This window comes from Medicago sativa, chromosome 2 (genome assembly GCF_051527215.1).
Source record: "Medicago sativa cultivar Bolivia chromosome 2, Bolivia_mono, whole genome shotgun sequence".
NCBI classification, from domain to species: domain Eukaryota; kingdom Viridiplantae; phylum Streptophyta; class Magnoliopsida; order Fabales; family Fabaceae; genus Medicago; species Medicago sativa.
Genome location: NC_140750.1, coordinates 26,332,988 through 26,352,865, shown reverse-complemented (window position 1 = coordinate 26,352,865; position 19,878 = coordinate 26,332,988). Strand labels below are relative to the sequence as shown.

The following is a 19,878-nucleotide window of genomic DNA, read 5'->3' as shown; positions in this document are numbered from 1 at the left end:
AAAACGTCCCTGTAAGTTCGCGTGTTTTTGGTTTTAGTCCCTGTAAGTTTTTTTGTTGCGAAACAACCCTTGTATTTTCATAACTTTTTGAAATTCGTCCCTGCCGTCACCATCCGTTAAAAAAACGCACATGTGGCTAACGGAGGCTGACGTGGCGACCTGTGACGTGGTGAAATTGGTTGATGTGTCCATCCATGTGGCCAGTCACCAAGTTTCAGGGACCAAATCCAAAAACGAAAATTACGAGAGGGACCAAATCCAAAAACGAAAATTACAAGAGGGACTAAATCCAAAAAAAGACGGTAATCACGAAAAATTCAAATTAAAAACTCATTTCTCTTCCATCTTCTTCCTCATTCCTCACTTCCAGCTTCTTCTTTATCTTTCTACTTCTTCATCTTCCTCGTTTTTGTAATCACACGCCTAAGAATGTCTTCATCATCCATTGCTAACTCTTCTATATTTGATTTTCTAGAAATTAAATGCATATATAGTTTTGGCTTATTACATCATTTGATCCCTTATTTAATTTCTTGTTTTCATTTTGGTCCCACAATTAATAAAAATGGCATTTTAGTCCCTCACATTTTCCTCCGTTTACCAAATAAATCCTTGACCGTCAAGTTTAACCTCAAATGTCTATGGTAAACCCACCATAAGAGTGGTCCACCATAGACTTCATTAATTTTTTAAATTTTAACCGTTTGATCTTTTTAAAAAAAAGCTACCATTAGATTATGAAGGACTATTTTATCTTACAATGATCCAACAACAACAACCATTGGATTAAAAAAAGACTACCGTTGGATTAAAAAACCAAAAAAAAAAAAACTCCTTCTTCTTCTCAGGCGTCCTTCTTCTCTCTTAAAACCACCACCGCCGCTGACCCATTCTCGGCGTCGTTCTGTCCACCAAGTGCACTGATCGGAAAAAGTAAGACCATTTTCCTTATCATCTCGACTAGGGCTTTCCATTGGTCCAACTAATTTCACGAAAGGAACCACTTTTTTGTCGACCCTTTTCTTCCTCCACCGCGGGTAGGGGTTTTTTCCGGCCATATTTGGACAAATGGTTCAATCCCTAACTCACACTCCTGCTGCGAAATTCGGATACAAACATTGTCCCCCTTGATGGAGCGTGGTGGAAGTTGATTGAGGTGGACATCACCAGTATATGCCATATTTTAAGAAGATTAAGAACCTACATCAATTCCCTTTTTCACCTCATCATCATCGCCTACCTCTTTACCATGCGGTGTTCCTTTTCTCTTCTATTTTTTTGGGCTTTTCTTCATCGTATATTGGATTAAGAATATGCATATTTTTTTTCTTGGTTTTAATTCCTGGAATTGGGAACAATGATGGATTAGGATTGGTTTGGATTGGATTTATGTTCAGGTATTTGATTAGAGTTTGAATGTTTAAATTTATGCTTAATTGATTATGGTTTTTTTTTCTGGATTTTTTTTAAAGAATGTTGGTGAAGAAGGAGGAAGATAAAGAAGAAGCTGGAAGTGAGGAATGAGGAAGAAGATGGAAGAGAAATTGGTTTTTAATTTGAATTTTTCGTGATTACCATCTTTTTTGGATTTAGTCCCTCTCGTAATTTTCGTTTTTGGATTTGGTCCCTCTCGTAATTTTCGTTTTTGGATTTGGTCCCTGAAACTTGGTGACTGGCCACATGGATGGACACATCAACCAATTTCGCCATGTCACAGGTCGCCACGTCAGCCTCCGTTAGCCACATGTGCGTTTTTTTAACGGATGGTGACGGCAGGGACGAATTTCAAAAAGTTATGAAAATACAAGGGTTGTTTCGCAACAAAAAAACTTACAGGGACTAAAACCAAAAACACGCGAACTTACAGGGACGTTTTTCTTATTTAAGCCAAAAACAAAATATTATTTGGTCTAGCCAAAACGACATCGTATTGACACAATTCCTCAAAATCCAACCATCTTCTAACGACACCGTCTTTCTTAAAAAACCAGCGTTTCGAAAAGGAATCGTTTTTATTCTCTCCTCCATTCTCAAAAGCCAAAACAAGTTAACATATCACTGCATAATAACAATGGCAGAGAAACCCCAACCGGTTCGTGTATTATACTGCCAAGTATGCAGTTTACCTCCTGAATATTGCGAATTCGGCGGATCCGATTTTGAGAAATGTAAACCCTGGTTGATCCAAAACGTACCTGATTTATACCCTAATCTTCTTAACGGTATCATCTTATTCTTATTCTTCTTAATTTGATTGATCCTTTTTTTTATTGTGATTTATTCTATTAATTAATTAATTATTGTTTTTTTGTAGAGGTGAATGAGAAAGAAGTTGGTAAAGTCGCTGATAAGTTACAAGGAACTGGTATTTCTTCTGCTGCTTCTAGTGCTAGTGCTGGTGCTGCTTCATCAGGTTTGTTTTTTATTTTTATTTTGTAATTGAATGTTGATGATGAAGAATGGTTTTGTTAATTTGTGACTTAATTTGTGAGTGTAACCATGATTTTGAGTTTTTGTTTTGCATTGGATTTTGTTTGCTTCTGAAATGTTATTTGAACATCAATTTGAGACGATATAATTCGATAACTTTTTAAATGGTTAAAGCAGTTCATATGCTTGGTTGATAAAGTGTTTTATTTGGTTGATAAGTATATAAGGTGTCCCAACTTATGAATTATTTACTGAGCTTTATTAGCCACAAATTTAAACGTGATTAACCTTGTTAAGAGTATCACATCGGATAGGACATGGCCTGACAATGTGTTTATAAGTGGGGGCAATCCTCACCACACAATCCGGTTTTGTGGGGTTGTGTTAGGCCCAACCACGATTTTTAAGAAACCTAATTAAGGAAAAATTGTTTGAGAGAACTCAAGATTGAATCATTGGTCATACTTTACTTACCGACCGACCGAACTCTGGATTGCCAGGTCTCTTTCCCCTGTTAACCCGAGGGTTAATGACCAATGAAATGTGATTAACCTTGATTTCAAGTTTTCAAACCTACAAGTAGTTGGAATGCATGGAGTTGTGGTTACTAGTGTTTAAATTTATGGTTAATTAAGTTCAGTAGATGGTTAAGCAGTTATCCAATCTTTATATACCTATTAACAACTTATTGAACTGTGTTAACCATTTGAAAAGTTGTCAAATTTTGTTGTCTCAAATTGATTTTCAAATAGCATTTCTGATTTCTTTTTTTGTGGTTGTGACCTGAATGCTGTTTCCCTCCTTTTCTTTTTATTATTGTAACGTGTTGCTTGCCTATTGGTTATTATTCAATTCCCTATTTTGATATTTTAGCAGGGAAGCCAGAAGAGGTCAAGCGTCTTCCAGGTGGGAAGGTAAAGAAAAAGGTATGTTTTGGAATTCTTGAATGCAATCTTCATTTGATATTAAATGTTTACGATTACAATTACCATCATTTGATTGATGTGATCAGATGCAATGTTTTCTTTTCAGGACAAGCAAGAGGTTATTATTGAGAAGGTCGTACGTAACAAACGAAAATCTATCACCACCGTGAAAGGCTTGGAACTTTTCGGTGAGTTGTATTTTTCTTTCTCTTACTTTTTTTTTTTTTTTTTTGGATATTTAATGATTATATGTAGAATAGAATGAAACCGGAGGATTGAAAGAAATAAAAAAATTTCCAGTGTTTTGAAATGAAATGGAATGATAAGAGATTGTTAACACTAAGTGTTTTCATCCCATATTTAGCAATTGATATTTATTTTTTTATTTGGGATGAGGGAGGATCAAGGTATTTGATGCAATGAAATAGATTATACGAGGTTCTACCAAATATCAGCCACTAATCTCATTCCATTTTTTTATTGTATCTCTTTCTCTACATTGCACAATTCTAGATATGTTGGAGTACGGGGTTTTCCAAAAAAACTAGGCTATGGTAATATAAATAAGAAATTAGATTTTTGAGGAAAAAGAACTTGAATTACCTGAATAAGAAACTAGAATTGGTACTGAATTGCTACTCTGTCACTTGAAACTGAAATTAGGGGAGGGGATATTTACATAGCAAAAAACTGGGTATTTGTATGGTAGGAAGTAGGAAAAGAATCCATAAGGTAATAAAGAAAGTATCGACATTTATTTTACACAAAAGTATCAACATTATCGACAGAAGAATGGGGCGGAAAACCTGTTTTATTTTTTTTATACAATGTTTTCACATTTATTGGGCTGGGGGTACAGGTTTGTACATACCCAAACGGCATCCTCATGTTCCCATATTTAAATATTTAGTTTTTTTTCCTTGTTGAATAATATTTTTGGAACGTACCGGATACGTATCCATAAGTACCCAATGCGTACCGGGAAACAACCACCTGTCCGTTACGTATGTGGCTTTAATTTTGGAGTACATTTGTCCATAGGTTTTTATAATGCAGCAACGATAGCTTTGAGTTATCATTACATAAACGTCATTGGTATTTAACTCGACACTTTTATTGCATTTCAGGCGTCAAGCTCAGTGATGCTTCAAAGAAACTCGGGAAAAAGTTTGCTACAGGAGCCTCCGTTGTCAAGGTTTATTGGCTTCTACGTAATGGACATGCATAGTTGCTTAATAGTTGGATATAATCACTTATACTATTTCTTTTATTGGTGTCAGGGCCCAACTGAGAAAGAGCAAATTGATGTACAAGGGGATATATCTTATGACGTCGTGGAATTCATTACAGATACATGGCCTGACGTGAGTGTTATTCTTTTTCAGTAATACAATTTCTGTTCTAATTTGCATATTCATTTGTGGAAGAGATACTGGTGGATTTTTATTTGGGTTATAAAATTTCATCTACAAAAACATGTTATTTAAATAGGCAATCTGTCTTTGACACCAGCCTAAGGGATTTATGAAACACTTCATTAACCTAGGATATAAGTGCTGAAAGGAGCCATTAAAAACATTATGATTACAAAAATAATCATTAAAAATATTACCCACCACAAGAAACACATCCAATGCTTATGCGTAGAGCAGTGTTGTCCATCACAATTACAAAAAATAAAGGCTTGTTCAAAATCTGCCTAGGAGAATGACCGCTGTTTAAAACACTAGCGTAGACAAGATACAAGTATAATCTAGTTAGTAGTAAACCTAGAAAAATATAGATCTATAACTAAGAGGTGGTGAGGTTGTGTTCTATCTTCCATGGTCTATTTCTAATTGATATGAGAAGCTAGCAGTCTTCAGCAGGTTGAGGTTAATTTCCTAGCTCTCTTTATATTATGCATCATGCCACAGGTTCTTTATAAATGAAAATTGTGTTTTTATCCCAAGACTAGAGAACTTTTATGTGATTTGGAAATCTATCTTCCTTCTTCAGGTTCCAGAAAGAGCAATTTTCTTTATAGAAGATGGGAAAAAGGTTCCAGCTGCTTGATTTTGACTATTTATAAAAAAAACTTTGGACTGGTGGCTAGAAAAGAATCAGCTATTTTGCTGGATTTTGAAAGGAATGGCTGATAAACTTGGTATTTAATGTTTGAACACTACTTTTAGCCATTAAACATATATTAGGGCATGGTCCTATGTGTATTTTCAGTTAAATTATGTTCAATGCACTGTGTGCGTATAGAGGCAAAAAATGAAAAAGGTTTATTTGCTTCAATATTGTACTAGCATAATAGCATTTATTAATCTTTTAAGTTAGTTAAGGGTGCTTAAGAGTTTTGTGTGAAGAAAAGTTCTACATGGATAAAATGCCAACTTGAAAATGTTGTTTTTACTGTTTCCTGTGTTAACATTTGAACACATGAAACAGTTTGAAAACAATGTAACATTTTCATAATTAAAAAATGAGACTAGAAATAGAAAATGTTTTCGGCTTTCATAATTAATCTGCATTTTTAGAGTATTCTGGCATCTAGGTTTGAACATAGAACCAGAATTTATTACAGGTCTTTCATTAAGTCAATTTTTTAAGCTGTTTCATTTATAATTAGTTTTGAACTGAGATATCGTATGCTGATGAGGCTGTCTCTGCATTTATATTAACTAAGGTATGTAAAGACATCACTATAGGGAGAATGGTCCTAATTAGGTTGGCACTATAAACTCTACCAATCATTTGCATCACACCTTATGAATAATATTCAAGATAAATAATCAAAAACAAAGTGGGGGGACAAAGGCCAAACCCACACAAGAGAGAAAGAGGAATCCAATCAACCCTTTTAACCAATTCTGGGATCATCTGTCTTGCATTTCAACCAATTCTGGGATAGAGGAGTCCAATCAATCCTTCTAGTGGGAGGATCTATTCTAGGATGAAATATCAACTGAGAAAATTATAAGGATGGATGATTCATGAGTAAAGAAATCATGGTCTCTTTAGAAAGTTTCCCAACTAGAGAGATTAAATGGATAAATGAGAGAAATAAATCGATACATTATGTACTTTTTATTTTAGTGAAATAACTCATTTTTTATATGCCAAATAATCTGGAAAACGTGAACAGTTGCTACCACAATGATCCCCTGAACTGGCTGAACACGAGGACTCTGACAATGGTTACAAAACTTAAATAATGCTCAAAATCTACGAGTCAATGTGATATCGTAGATGGCCAAGCCAGGACTAATGATAACTAGCAAGGTTGCAACAAATAACAGATCATCTGTAGTCTTTTTTTTTGGTCGAAGATTATCTGTAGTCTCAATGTGATTTACAGCCACGATTGTGTCCCTTTGCATTCCAAATGTGTTATGTCATCTTCCTCATCAACTCATATCCTGAGCACAATCAATTGTGTCTTCTACAAGAACTTGAACTAGGACGTTCTCTTCAACACGCTAACCCACAAGAGCTTGCCGACATACATTTTGTTGAATGAGCGAACACCTGACTCTTCTTTGCATTCATTCTACTCTCCATGTTTTGTTTAGAGATTCTTTTGCAATCGTAACATATGATTTCCCTCCCTTGCTTTCTGAATGAATTATTTTTCTCTTCATCTGCATTCTTTTCGCCATTCTTAACGTACACTTCAAAACTCTTCCGATTACTTTAATTTTCTATCCCACCGTACCCAATTTTCTGAAACCATGGTAACTTAAAGCTGATTTTCTTGGCTCAAATTATTATACTATCTAGTTTGACCGTAAACAATCTTAGATCTCTAACCTCTAAATCTAGGAAAATCGAATCTGCATCTGCATTTTTTTCTCTTTGTCGGGATAACTACTGCTTGAATGCGTCCATACTTAGCAAAAACCTTTCACATAGCACTTGCACTGATATCGTCTTGAATCTCAGTGAGATAGTTACTCACCATACTATAGTGTAATCTATTATTATTGACTGCGAATTGAATTTATTTTAGTCAAATGATGGATTAGTATTACTCAACAACAATGATCCCTTTTTCTTTAGTCGATTGTGTTGAGGAAAGTAGTCTATCACTGAGTTTTTTTTTCACCCAAAAAATATTAGAAAGCAAAGTCAACTAAATTAAGAAGGGATAAATTGTAGTAAAATGTAGTTGTATTGATTGACGATTGATTTATGTCTACAATTAACAGAAAATTGCTGCAAACAAAGTTAAGAAACATCATGAAATGACAAACTTAATCCCAATTTCCATCGGCAGTTAACTACCGTCAGTTAAAATTGCCGATGAGGTTATTTTTGTGGTGTTTTCTAGAATCTTTGACGTAGGAACATTTTTCCAATTAACAAAGCATGAGTCCTATCTGCCACAATCTATCTATCTATAATTACTAAAATCACTACACAAGCTTCCACTAGCCACATTCCTATATTTTCATAAGAATCTTTTTCATTTTTTTTTTCTCACTTCACGCAATGACCACGTCATCAACTTCCTTGAGCACAAACTATTCTTGGCGTTAAGCCAAACAGATGTGTTATTTGAACCCATGATATATTATTGAGTGTGAATATGGGTCCCGATGTACAAGCATCCGAGAATATAGAAAAACAATTTAAAATTCGAAAAACCGTATAATCTCCAGATTTATGTCTACAGACTTTCTTTAAGCCAAAAGTGTTGTTCCAACAGTTTGCCTCCTAAAGTATAATTAAATGATATGTATCTAAGGGTGTGGGTGTGATTGATTTTAAGGATTGATTTTAGAATCCTTGGAATATTATTATTCCTCAGAACATTATTTTTAGAAGAGCCTGAGTTCGATTATTGGGTGAAATAATTATTGGTTAGATTTTACTCACCTGATTGATCAAATTTCGGTTATCATTATCCTTTTCCCTTGGGAACCGGAGTGTTAACCCAGAGGAATGAATTATTCATATTAAAGTGTTTGGTAAGTAATGTAATTTTCCGGAAATATTTTTAAAATATATTTAATTAAAATTTAAAATAAAACATTTAAGTTTTTTTTAAAGAAGTTAAAATAATGTGAAAGTGAGAAATTATAGGTGATTACATCTTTTTCTTTTTTGGTCAAGTAGACAAATGATTAAAGCTCACACATTTTAAATGTGGAGAGTTCATAATCGAACTTTAACCTCTACATAATATTGTCCTTGTAGCTACCAACTAAATTGTGTTTGCAGGACATTACATTCTTATTGTCAAGGGAATAAAAGATTCTCACCCTTTAACGTGAGAATATAAAGTGGAAAATCATTGTTAATTATATTCTCAGGAATAAAAAGTACATATACCTTAACAAAAAAAAAATTAAATAAACTTGTTACAAAAACATAAGAACACATATTTTTATCATTTTATTCTCAAATAATTTAAAACAAACACACTCGTATAAATAATTTATGAAAACTTTAAAACAATGGTAGAAATGAAGGATTTTCAATCTCACATTTGTGCAATAAATTTGGAATATATGAAACAAACATCTCTCTGTGATATTTATTTTTGGATTGTGATGGTACAAATATTTTTCTACACATCCTAATTCCTTTGGACTGAATATTCCGAGAAAATCTTGTGTGGACCAAGACCAAGAATTTTGGTTTGGTCACACACAAAGAGAGAAGAGAGAAGAGAGAGAACATGTAGAAGAAAGAAGAGAAGAGAGAGAAGGAGAAAAACCAAACCAAAATTCTTGGTCATGGTCCCCACAAATGTTTCTCGAATATTCCCAACCAAGACGGCATATGATGCTCCTTATGCTTTGACTTGTAAGCTGACACGTAGGTCATCATATATTCAGACGAGTTTATTCAACTCAGTACTCACTTGTATATCTGTTTGTTCCAATTACCTCTTAAATTTATTTTTGGGATGTGAACAAAACAAGGATGAATGAAATTACTAAACTAATTGTATGATATAATGAATCATAATCAGTTCCAAAACTAAACAGTATTTCAATAACACTAAACTAATTAAAACCTGGCAACATATAACATCTTTACAAACAACAAACCATATATAACATCTTTTACTAAAGACACCATCTTCTTCTTCTTGTTCTTCTTCTTTTTTCTCTCTTGAATGTTATTCTCTTCAGTTTCGATGAAGTATGTCTCTATAACGTAAAATAGAATCAAGCCTTTCCAACCTAAGTTGTTGCTTAAACCTTTTTATAAAATCATCAGCCTTTGCATCAACTTCTTCCTCTTCTGCCCTTCCTCTCACAAACTTCCTTTCAGGTTTGAGTTCCAGTTCTGATTCAGGTTTCTTCTCCTTCTCCACCACCTTTACCGAATCTAATCGACGAAAATTCCCCGACATCAGCCGTTCTAACAAGGACGGAGCTCGGATCAACGGTGTAGAATCACCTGGGTCTCCATTCATTTCTGTTTTATTGAGGCCCAGGTCGATTGACTTGACCCGGTCCAACAGGGTAGATGATACTGTCCTGTTGACTCGGGTCAAGTCTTGGTTCTGAACCAGTTCGACCTGGGTTTCTTCAGGCGTTGTTATTGTTGCTGCTGCTGATGCTGGTTCAAATTTACAGCAACTGAGTCCAAAGGATGTGACTCGTCCAAGAAACGACGATGAACGGACAAGTTGCGGCGGCGAGTCGAGTTGCCGTTTTTTTTTAGTGGCAAAATGAGAAGTAATAGCTATGGTACCTATGACAAGGTTAACGATTAAGAATATACACGAAGGAGTAAACCAACTTACAATTATATCATATATTGATACAGAATCTTCTTCACCCATAGTGATAAAAAAATAACTTGTATTCAAAGACAAATTTAATATAAATTTTCTTTGGTTCAGATAAGGTTTTTCTCTGTAACTGAGAAATTAATGGTGATGTTTGGTTAATGTTGTAAGTTTTTTTCTTTATATATAAAAAATGTTTGTGAAGTGGGGTTTAAAATGACGTTAACGTTTTGCTTATTTTATTATAAGCTGTTTCTTTTTGATCAAACGTAAGGAGGGAGGGGTTGAACAAGTGCATGTTTTTTCTTTTTATAGTAATTTATTACCGTAGCATTATTAACGTGACGTGATAAGGAACATTTTAATAACGTAACGTTGGTGTAATGTATGAAGTGAACTCATCATTGTGTCATGTGTTAACTTATTGATTGATGTTATGCTACTACAAAAAATAAACAAATTAAATAGAGTTGTGTGAAAATTTTCAATTGTGGTCATGGTTGTTGCCACGAAGAATCGAGATTTAATGGGATTGATACAAATTTGAGTCACAATCATATTTATAGATAGAGTTTACTAGAACCAATCAAATTTTCTTTCGTTGATGTTGGCCAACATTGATTTGGTACTATGATTTTTATAATTCCAAAAAGTGTAATTAAATGGTATATTCCACAAAAGAGTCGCATTTGGACTAAATTATAGTAACATCTAAACTAAATTAAAATACCATTTTCATATTCAACACTTAAATTGTAACCAAAAAAAAAAATTCAACACTTAAATTAAGCCATTAAAAGTTTTGAATTATTATAGCTATAAAACAACAAATCTAACAAGTTCATTATTTCTCTCCAAAAAAAAAGTTCATTATTTGGGTGTCAATAAGTTAGAGTCCTTGATTAAAAATCATAAATATATCATCCAAACCAAATTTATCATCCAAACAATGATTATAAGAAAAACCAAACACTTGGTTAGATCTTCAAATTGAGTTTATCTAGGAACACCAATCAAGGTGACATAATTTAAAAAGAAAAACTAATCGCCAAAAGAATGTGACACATGATCTAAATTTAACACAATTGTATTTTTTACAATCATGGATGGGAGGTTGTTTGATCAAAATCAAACAACTCACATCTCAACTATTCGATTTAGTCAACATACATACATAGTTTAACTATAACTATAAATTGTTTGATTTTGATCAAACACCCTATATACAAATCAAAGAAATGAATTAAGTGAGAAATTGGGACTATAATCGATTGTGATGCATGACAAAATTGTAGGGTGGACGGTTGGTGGGTCCATTATGTGCCTAATTAGCATTCGATGAATCATCTTCATTTGTTTCTTTAGGTAAATAAATATTAAAGATTTGAAATCAATACATATATAATTTTAGTTAATGGACCATATTTCAACCAGCCTGTGGTTTTAACATTATTTTACTATGTTTTTTAATCAAACATATTCACCTGAATAGCCACCATATCATTATATATTTATAATTTTAAACTAATTTATGGACCACATTGTAGCTATCTATTAGTAAAAAAAAATTATAAAGGGATGGTGATTTTGAGCATTGTTAATTTCGTCGTGATTTCCTTGCCGACGTCAAACCTGACTGCAACAATGTTAATTGAATATTGTTAATTTGCAATACTGTAGACTAAACGATTGATTTGGACTTTTTGTATGCATGTAATGATACCATTTAGGAGAGAAAATCTTCTGTGGTCCTGATCCACACAAGTGGTCTTTGGTCACACAAAGAGAAAAAAGATAAGAGAGAAGAGAGAGAAAATGGAGAAGAGAGAAGAGAAGAGAGAGAAGAAAAAAACTTGTGTGTGTGACCAAACCAAAATTCTTGGTCCTGGTCCACACAAGTGTTTCTCCTTAGAACTTAACTAGATATATCATTGTCTTAAGTCTGACTCATCATACTTATCTTTTAACGATTAATTTATGTGTTGTTGGAACACAATAGCGTGTGAATTGAAAATAAAATAAAATTTATAGAGATCAAAATTGGATAGTAGAGTATAGTAGTGTGACTTGAAATATTATGAAGTCTTGCATCGTTTAGTTTACACATATCTGCTAGTTATTTCATTTTGATATTAGAGTGTGTTATGTTATTTTGATATTTAAAGTTATCATAATAGAAATTTGCACTTCACCCTACACATTTTGCTCGCGCCCTGCAAGCCTTCCGAATATACCCTTGCGTTAGTTAAGTCACGCAGCGTGACTTAACTAACGCACGTTGTAATCAATGCGTGACTTAAGTCACCCACCACTGGCCTATGCGCGAGTTAATTCACGCACGTTGGCCGGTGGTCTGTCCTCAAGAACACACGTTTTTGTGGACGGTGGTCACATTTTCAACCTTCAATCTACACGTTTTTTACAACATTTACACATTTTTTTTACCACATTTATGGTAGTTACAACCTAGGCTCTCATTTCTACCTATAAATACCTCTCCATACTTCCCTAATTCCTCACACTATATTACTTTCTCCCCCTCCTCACTCTCTCCCTCTATTTCTCTTCTTTCTTTTTTTTTTTCAATATTCTCTTTGGGGTAAAAAGTGATCAATTTTCGTCGGGGTAAAGTAGTGAGTAGCCGACTTGGGGAAGTGATCGACTCTTGTGATAATTTTAAACCTGCTTTTTTAACCGCAGAAACTTTTTACCGTGGGTAAAAAGAACTTATTGTGGTAAAAAAAACCAGATTTAAATTTAGTCCAAGGATTGATGATGTATTTTCCCCAAGAAGGTTGCTCACTATTTTACCCCACGAAGATTGTTCACTTTTTACCCCACGAAGATTGTTCACTTTTTACCCCAAGAAGGATAAAATAAGTAGATTTAGTGAATAAGTTCAAAATTATTGTATGAATTATTAATAAAATGAGATATTATTATATGCCTCAATTTTGTTCATTTATTTTATATTTGCTTTTAGTTTCTAATTTTGTATTTACCTTTATTTATATTTGTATTTATTTAAAGAATAATATCGAATCAATAATTTAGATTAATGTAAACAAAATAATTTAGAATAAAGTTAATAAATTAATTTAGAATAAATTTAATAACATAATTTTGAAAATAGTAAATAAATTAAAAAAAAGTAGCAATTAATTTCCAATAAAGTTAATAAATTAATTTAGAATAAAGTTAATAACATAATTTGAAAATAGTTAATAACATAATTTGAAAATAGTAAATAAATTAAAAAAAGTAGCCTTGCGCCACTTAACTTGCGCCACGTAACTTAACTTGCGCATTAATTTACGCTTGCGCAAGTTAACTGCCGCGGGGGCATTTTGGGCATGGCTGCAGGGCGCGAGCGAAATTTGCTGGGTGAAGAGCAAAATTCATCATAATATCATTGTCTCTTTGATACTTAGAGTGGGTTTTTTTGTCTCTTTTGATAAATGTGTCCTTTTGATATTTAAAGTGGTCACAATATCATTGTCCTTTCAATAATTGGAGTTGTCTTAGTAACCATTATCCCTTCCGTTTAAGAGTGGTCCTAGGACCGTATTAGAGTGATCATAATACCATATTTAAGCAACATATTTGAGGGTGTAGTTGAGTTGTTTTATCCTAGGGACGTTGTGAATAATAGTTTGCTTGCAAAATTTTCGGTAGTTCTATAAAACGTCTTTAAAAGAGCAATCTAGTCAACGACTCAGTCCAATAACCTCATCGGTGGCTGCAATACTTTTGAAGGATTTTAACTTTGGTTTCATCAATTTTAAGACATTTCTTTTCTGACATGTCCACCAAAAAAATTACTAACTCAGGTTTAACTATTCTTGACTAGTACAAACTGTTTCGACTTGAAGGGAATCACTTCAAAACATAGCAACAAAAATGTTCTTCCTAACAACAAACAAAGTTGATAATGTTTTGAAGGATGAGATCCTAGTAGCGCTCGAAATGGATGACCAAGAAGAAAAGGATCAAAAGTCTAAAGAAATACTCCTTTGGAATAAACATGATGAAGTGTTTATTGTCTCGGACATAGTCACACAATTTGCAATTTGCGTTGGTAGGCGGTACGGGTACGGGTTCGCGGTACGCGACGTGTGAAGAATTCGGTACGTATAGGGGTATACAGCTTTCGGTACGCTTCGATTCGCAATACCAATGTTAAAAATATTTACACATCCAAAAGAAAGAAAAAAAAACATCAAAACATCAAAGTTGACAGGCAGCTAGTAGCATAAATGGACAAAGCTGTTGAATGAGAAAAAAGGCTAAGTCCCACATCGGAAGATTTTAGAGAACTATATAAGAAAGCTGTCTATAAAACCAAGCAAATAGATTGAGACCTGTATAGGTTTGAGAACACTCAGCTTGTGTAGCAATTAATAAATAAATAGCTAGCGGTGTCTTTATCCATTTCGCCGTTTATTTATTAATTTTCTATTGTTTAAACATTTTTCTTCAACTAAGCACCGTTATTCCTTCTTTGAAACGTGTGGTTCGGCAGTTCTTACGAATTCCACGTGAATTCATGCGTACCCAACACTAGAAAGAAATTCATAGATGTTGCTCTGAAAAATTTCAAGAGTGAATAGTGCACTATGAATAAGAACTGCAACCAACCGCGATAAGAATGAGAACCCCGTAAAGGCCTAATATGTGCAACAACACCCACCACAAAGAAATGACACAAGGATGTTGGGAATCACAAATGTTTCAGACTTTTGACTGAGTTGTCCGATACGGCTCATATGAGTGTTGTATAGGTTTTGGAGCATCAAAGTATAGAAAAAAGAATTTTATTTTGAACATCGGTTTTGGTTGTCCGACACGTATCATACGAGTATCATAAGAGTATCGGACACTGACGTGTGTCAGACACCGCAACACGCCTAGTCCTAAAGGTGTTCGTGCTTTATAACTGATCTTTCCTAACTTTGACTTATGATGTATGGCTTTTTATTTTTTTGGGTCATGTTAACTTGTGCCCTAAGGGCACATGTTAAGAAACTCAAAAAGAGCAATTTTGCATTGAAATATATAATATTTTAACTTTTTAGAAGTTGACATCACAACTTTTGATACATATATTTCTATAATAAGTTCCTTAAAATGTGCCCTTGAGGGCACAAGTTAACATTTGCGTATTTTGTTTTGTGAGGCTGGTGGTGTACATTTCTTCCCCCACATTTTCTAGCTCTCAATTATTGAATTGAACATTATTATTATGACATATTTGAAGCTATTAAGTTGTTATTCGTAATCTTATGATTTGATATGATTCACTGTTTCAAAAACGTGGTTCCAATTTTCAATTTGATTAAATATTTTTCTACAAGCATTTTTCTATGAAGCCCGGATACGTAGTACGATACGGGTACAATACGATACGGGTACGCGGATACGCGAAAATTTTAAAATTTAGGATACGATACGGCTAAGATACGTTAACAAAATATTAATATTAAAACTTATATGCGTGTAATACTTAAAAAAACATTGATTACTCATACTATATAATCATAAAAGTCACAATTTACAAAAAATAAAATAAAATACATCTGATCAAAATAAAAAATGTAAAGTTTTTGTATAATCATATTCTATTTTCATTCATATGTTAGGATATCAACAAATGTATCAATAAAAGAACTCAAAACAAAGTTTGTTTAATATTGATTGATTAAATCTTCCCTCTCTCGTTACTTTCATCCATCAAAATCATAATATTTAATTTGTTAATCAAAAAATAATGTGATTCGTATCTTAAATTTTCACAACACAATCTCATTTTTATACACTTTATTTTTTTGGATACGTCTCTGTGAAATATCTTATAAGTATCTGTGTGTATCCGTCGAGTATCTTATAAGTATCCGATATAATATATATTTTAAATTAAAATAATTAATTCTGATACTTCTAGGATACGGTATCCGGAGTATCCGCGGAGTATCGGTATCTGATACGTATCCGACACGGGTACGGCACCATTTTGGAGTATCCGGACTTCATAGGCATTTTTCAACATAGGGCATCACTGTGCCTGATCCGATATAGTCAAGTTATACCATATGGGGAAGTGATCCCCTTTTCTTATGCTTCATATTATCATGTTAGTTCGCAATCTGGTAAGGATTATGATAGAGTAAATACTCAACTTAGTCCCTGAATTTTCACGCGTCGGCCAACTTAGTCCCTCAATTATACGAAATTTCTAATTAATCCCTGAATTTGTAAATTGTCAATCAATTTCGTCCTTCAGTCCAAACGGAGGGTTAACGGGCTGACGTGGCCGTTAACCTCTCACATGTCATACGCCACGTAGGCAGGGACTAATTTGGCCGAAAATAACAAACATTTTGAAGGACTAAATTGATTGATTTGCAGAAATTTTTTTGGCTTCTTCCCAAACAGCTCTTTTCTTCCCCAACGTATCTGTCTTCCCCAATTGTATAAAATTGGAACCCTAATTAAACAATATGCAATCTACATTCTAATTAAATGGGGATATGGGAAAAAACTGTTATTAAAGTCGAGCTTCGTCTTCAAGCTCCAACTTTAATGGTGATGAAAAGAGGTTGAAGATGATTCAGAAATGTAACCTTCAAATACATCCCTAAGTAATATTAAAAACCATCAAATAAGTCCTTGAATTTTTTAATCATATATCAAACAGATCCTTGAAATTACAGAACACACAAATTGAAACTGAAATATTATATAGGCAAAAGGCATAGGTCATAAGTCATAAGTCTGAGAAATTACATAGGCAAAAGCAACCCAATTTTGAGGCATTATGCTGGTAGATTATCCTTTCAAGTGACTCATGTTAATATGACTGATAGCTTCACTGTTGATCTGGAAAAACATTCATGCTCATGCAATTTCTGGGAATTAGTTGGAATACCATGCCGGCATGCAGTCTCGGCAATTCATAAAAAGGTTGACGACCCTGTCAACTATGTGCAAAGGTATTACCATAAAGATACTTATAAGAAATATTATGAAGAAGGAATCACACCTATCAATGGGCAAAATAAATGTAAAATTGTGCAAAACTGCGCAGAATTATGCATAAAAATGTGCAGAAATTGTATGCAAAACTGGGCAGAATTATGCATAAAAATGTGCAGATTTTGATGATTATCTACGTGCAAAATTGTGCAGAATTTGTATGTAAATGGTGCAAAATTCGTGTGTAAAACTGCGCAAAATTTGTGTGTAAAACTATGCAGAATTATGTGCAAAACTGTGCAAAATTGTGTTACATTATCTGATATGACTCAGGTAAAATATTTTCTTATGCATTATTGTGTTCATATTATTTCAGGGGAGACCTAAAAGATTAAAAAATATCAATTCTAAAGGCATAACACAGGTAAAAAAGGCCAAGACAGTGCCTAATCCTGCTGCCAATGAAACTCCTCAAGCTATGTCCAAGTTTAATGGTGATGAAAAGAGGTTGAAGATGATTCAGAAATGTAACCTTCAAATACATCCCTACTTAATATTAAAAACCATCAAATAAGTCCCTGAATTTTTTAATCATATATCAAATAGATCCTTGAAATTACATAACACACAAATTTACTGCTAGTAGTAGTTCACACATACATCACTCATGACATGATACACCTAGAAAGAGAGAGAAAAAGGAAAGGTAGCGCAGACGTATCACGTAGTAGCAAGTAAAGCAAAGCATAGGCATTAACATAACTAGTTTTGATTTGACTTTGAAAAAGTCATTCATCCAACTCATTCATATTCATTCATCACTCAACACACAACACAACAACACTACCCAACCAACACAACTCATTTTCTATCCTCAACCAAACATACTTAACCTCAATTAATCAATTGATTATTGCTTAATGGTTTTAGAGTTGCAAGCTTTGAATTCTTCTCCAACAGGAGCTACTAACGAAAAAATCATGCTCTCACAAAGCAACACCAATGAAAAAATCAACATCTCTGAATCTCATCACCAAATTGAATCATCATCTTCACAGGAACAACAACCGTTGCAGTCGCCGCCATCACCAGTGAAGTTGAACCACAAGTGCAGTGTTTGCGACAAAGCTTTTCCATCTTATCAAGCACCTGGTGGTCACAAAACCAGCCACCGTAAATCTTCATCAGAAGCACCAACATTTTCCTCTTCATTACCAACGTCAGAATCGCCGGAGATGATGATGATTTTGGAGGGGTGAGAATGGAGAAATTTTTAGCGGGAAGGAGAAGGGTCAATGATGTTTTTGATGGTTCTGACTGAAATGTGAAGAAGGAGGAATATGTAATGCAGGGGCAAAATGGGAAAAGCAGGAAAAAAAATAAACTGAAAAGTGAAAAATGAACTTTTTCCAAATCAATCAAATTAGTCCCTGAACACGTGGCTTCCTTCTTGCCACGCGTACAAGACAACACAGCATGCAGGGCGACATGTCAGCATGGCTAACGGAGCACTTTGACGGAGGGACCTTTTTGATCGACGTTTGACAAATTCAGGGACTAATTAGAAATTTCGTATAATTGAGGGACTAAGTTGGCCGACGCGTGAAAATTCAGGGACTAATTTGATGGTTTACTCGATTATGATAAGTAATAATTATAATGAAACAAATAAAAGAAAATTAAATAGTAGGTGGATTGAACTTTATTTTCCTTGCAACTTACTTTCCTGATGCTATTCATTAGAGACTGCAGATTGCTAACAATATATTTACGGAACAAAATCACAAAATCACAAATAATATGAACTTAATTACAGCTGATCCTTAAATCACAATTTTCAAATTATCATATCATACTAAAACTAGTTTTACAAAAAAAAAATCACATGCTTCATATTCAGCAGCGTCTGAAAAACAGAATCAGCCACAAGAAAAATGGGAAAAAAAAAATGCAATCATAAAATCAAGAATTGTTTCTAGCTACACTAATTGTTCAGAAATGGAATCCTCACTCAGAGGTCGCGTACCTCTTTATTCATTTGTTCCATTGTAGTTGAAGATAAAAACAAGAATCATATACATTTGATGTTCCAATTTTGTTTTCTATTTGACTAAGCATATGAATTTTGAATTTTGTTTGTTTTTCTTAACACAACCATTGCCAAAGATCAAAAAGAAGACAAAGTTAGTTCCTGTTAATAGAGCTAGAAGTATCAGAACATAACTTCCAAGAGCATTGGAACGCAACTACCCATGATTGTGGATATGAGCATTTTCGGAATTTTAGGGTGTCTGTAGCAATGTGGGGGGCTTAACAGCAATTTCCAAGTATAATAGGCAAAGCCCATTTTTTATGGCAGCTCACAACTGAGTTGAGCTTATTTTTTTCGACTCCAACTTGAGATTTTTTTACTTTTTAATTTCTTTTGGTGTTAGACAACTTTAGAAAACTAAACCAACTATGATATCTATGTATAGATGTGTGTTTGGTGTAGAAGAGAAGTTGTGAAGAGAGAAGTAGGTAAGAGAGAGTTTGAAAAGAGAGAAAAAGATGAGAAATATAGTAGATTTGATGGATTGTTTGGTATAAAAGAGAAATGAGAGAAATAGAGAAGAGAGAAGTGTTGTTTATATTTAAAAGTACTATAATGTCCCTATGTTAAAATAACATTTCCATTCAAACTAATTTGATTCTTTTGTTTAAATTCAATTAATTAATTTAACTACTTATTTTAAATGAAACATATATTTTTTATATAATAAATTTAAGTATTTTTTCTATCAATAAAAATAATAGTATTTACAAAAAAAATTG

The 19,878-nt window shown here is 33.5% G+C and overlaps 2 protein-coding genes across 3 annotated transcripts; one reads left to right on the top strand and one right to left on the bottom strand.

Annotated features, from left to right (window-relative positions):
- Nucleotides 1-1,934: 1,934 nt before the first annotated feature.
- LOC146945843 (Translation initiation factor SUI1 family protein) lies at nucleotides 1,935-5,639 on the top strand. Of its 2 annotated transcripts, none has more exons than XM_085744149.1 (7): nucleotides 1,935-2,222; nucleotides 2,315-2,413; nucleotides 3,307-3,356; nucleotides 3,463-3,544; nucleotides 4,484-4,551; nucleotides 4,637-4,720; nucleotides 5,355-5,639. In XM_085744149.1, exons 1-7 carry the CDS (start codon nucleotides 2,072-2,074, stop codon nucleotides 5,409-5,411), a joined length of 591 nt encoding a protein of 196 aa, XP_085600275.1. In that variant the 5' UTR covers nucleotides 1,935-2,071; the 3' UTR covers nucleotides 5,412-5,639. The 2 variants fall into 2 exon arrangements, with proteins under 2 accessions (XP_085600275.1, XP_085600274.1); XM_085744148.1 differs by having other exon boundaries at nucleotides 3,304-3,356.
- Nucleotides 5,640-9,276: 3,637 nt separating this feature from the next.
- Nucleotides 9,277-10,248, bottom strand: LOC146945842 (uncharacterized). The gene has a single exon (XM_085744147.1). The coding sequence runs from the start codon at nucleotides 10,144-10,146 to the stop codon at nucleotides 9,484-9,486; it is 663 nt and encodes a 220-aa protein (XP_085600273.1). The 5' UTR covers nucleotides 10,147-10,248; the 3' UTR covers nucleotides 9,277-9,483.
- Between the last annotated feature and the right edge of the window lie 9,630 nt (nucleotides 10,249-19,878).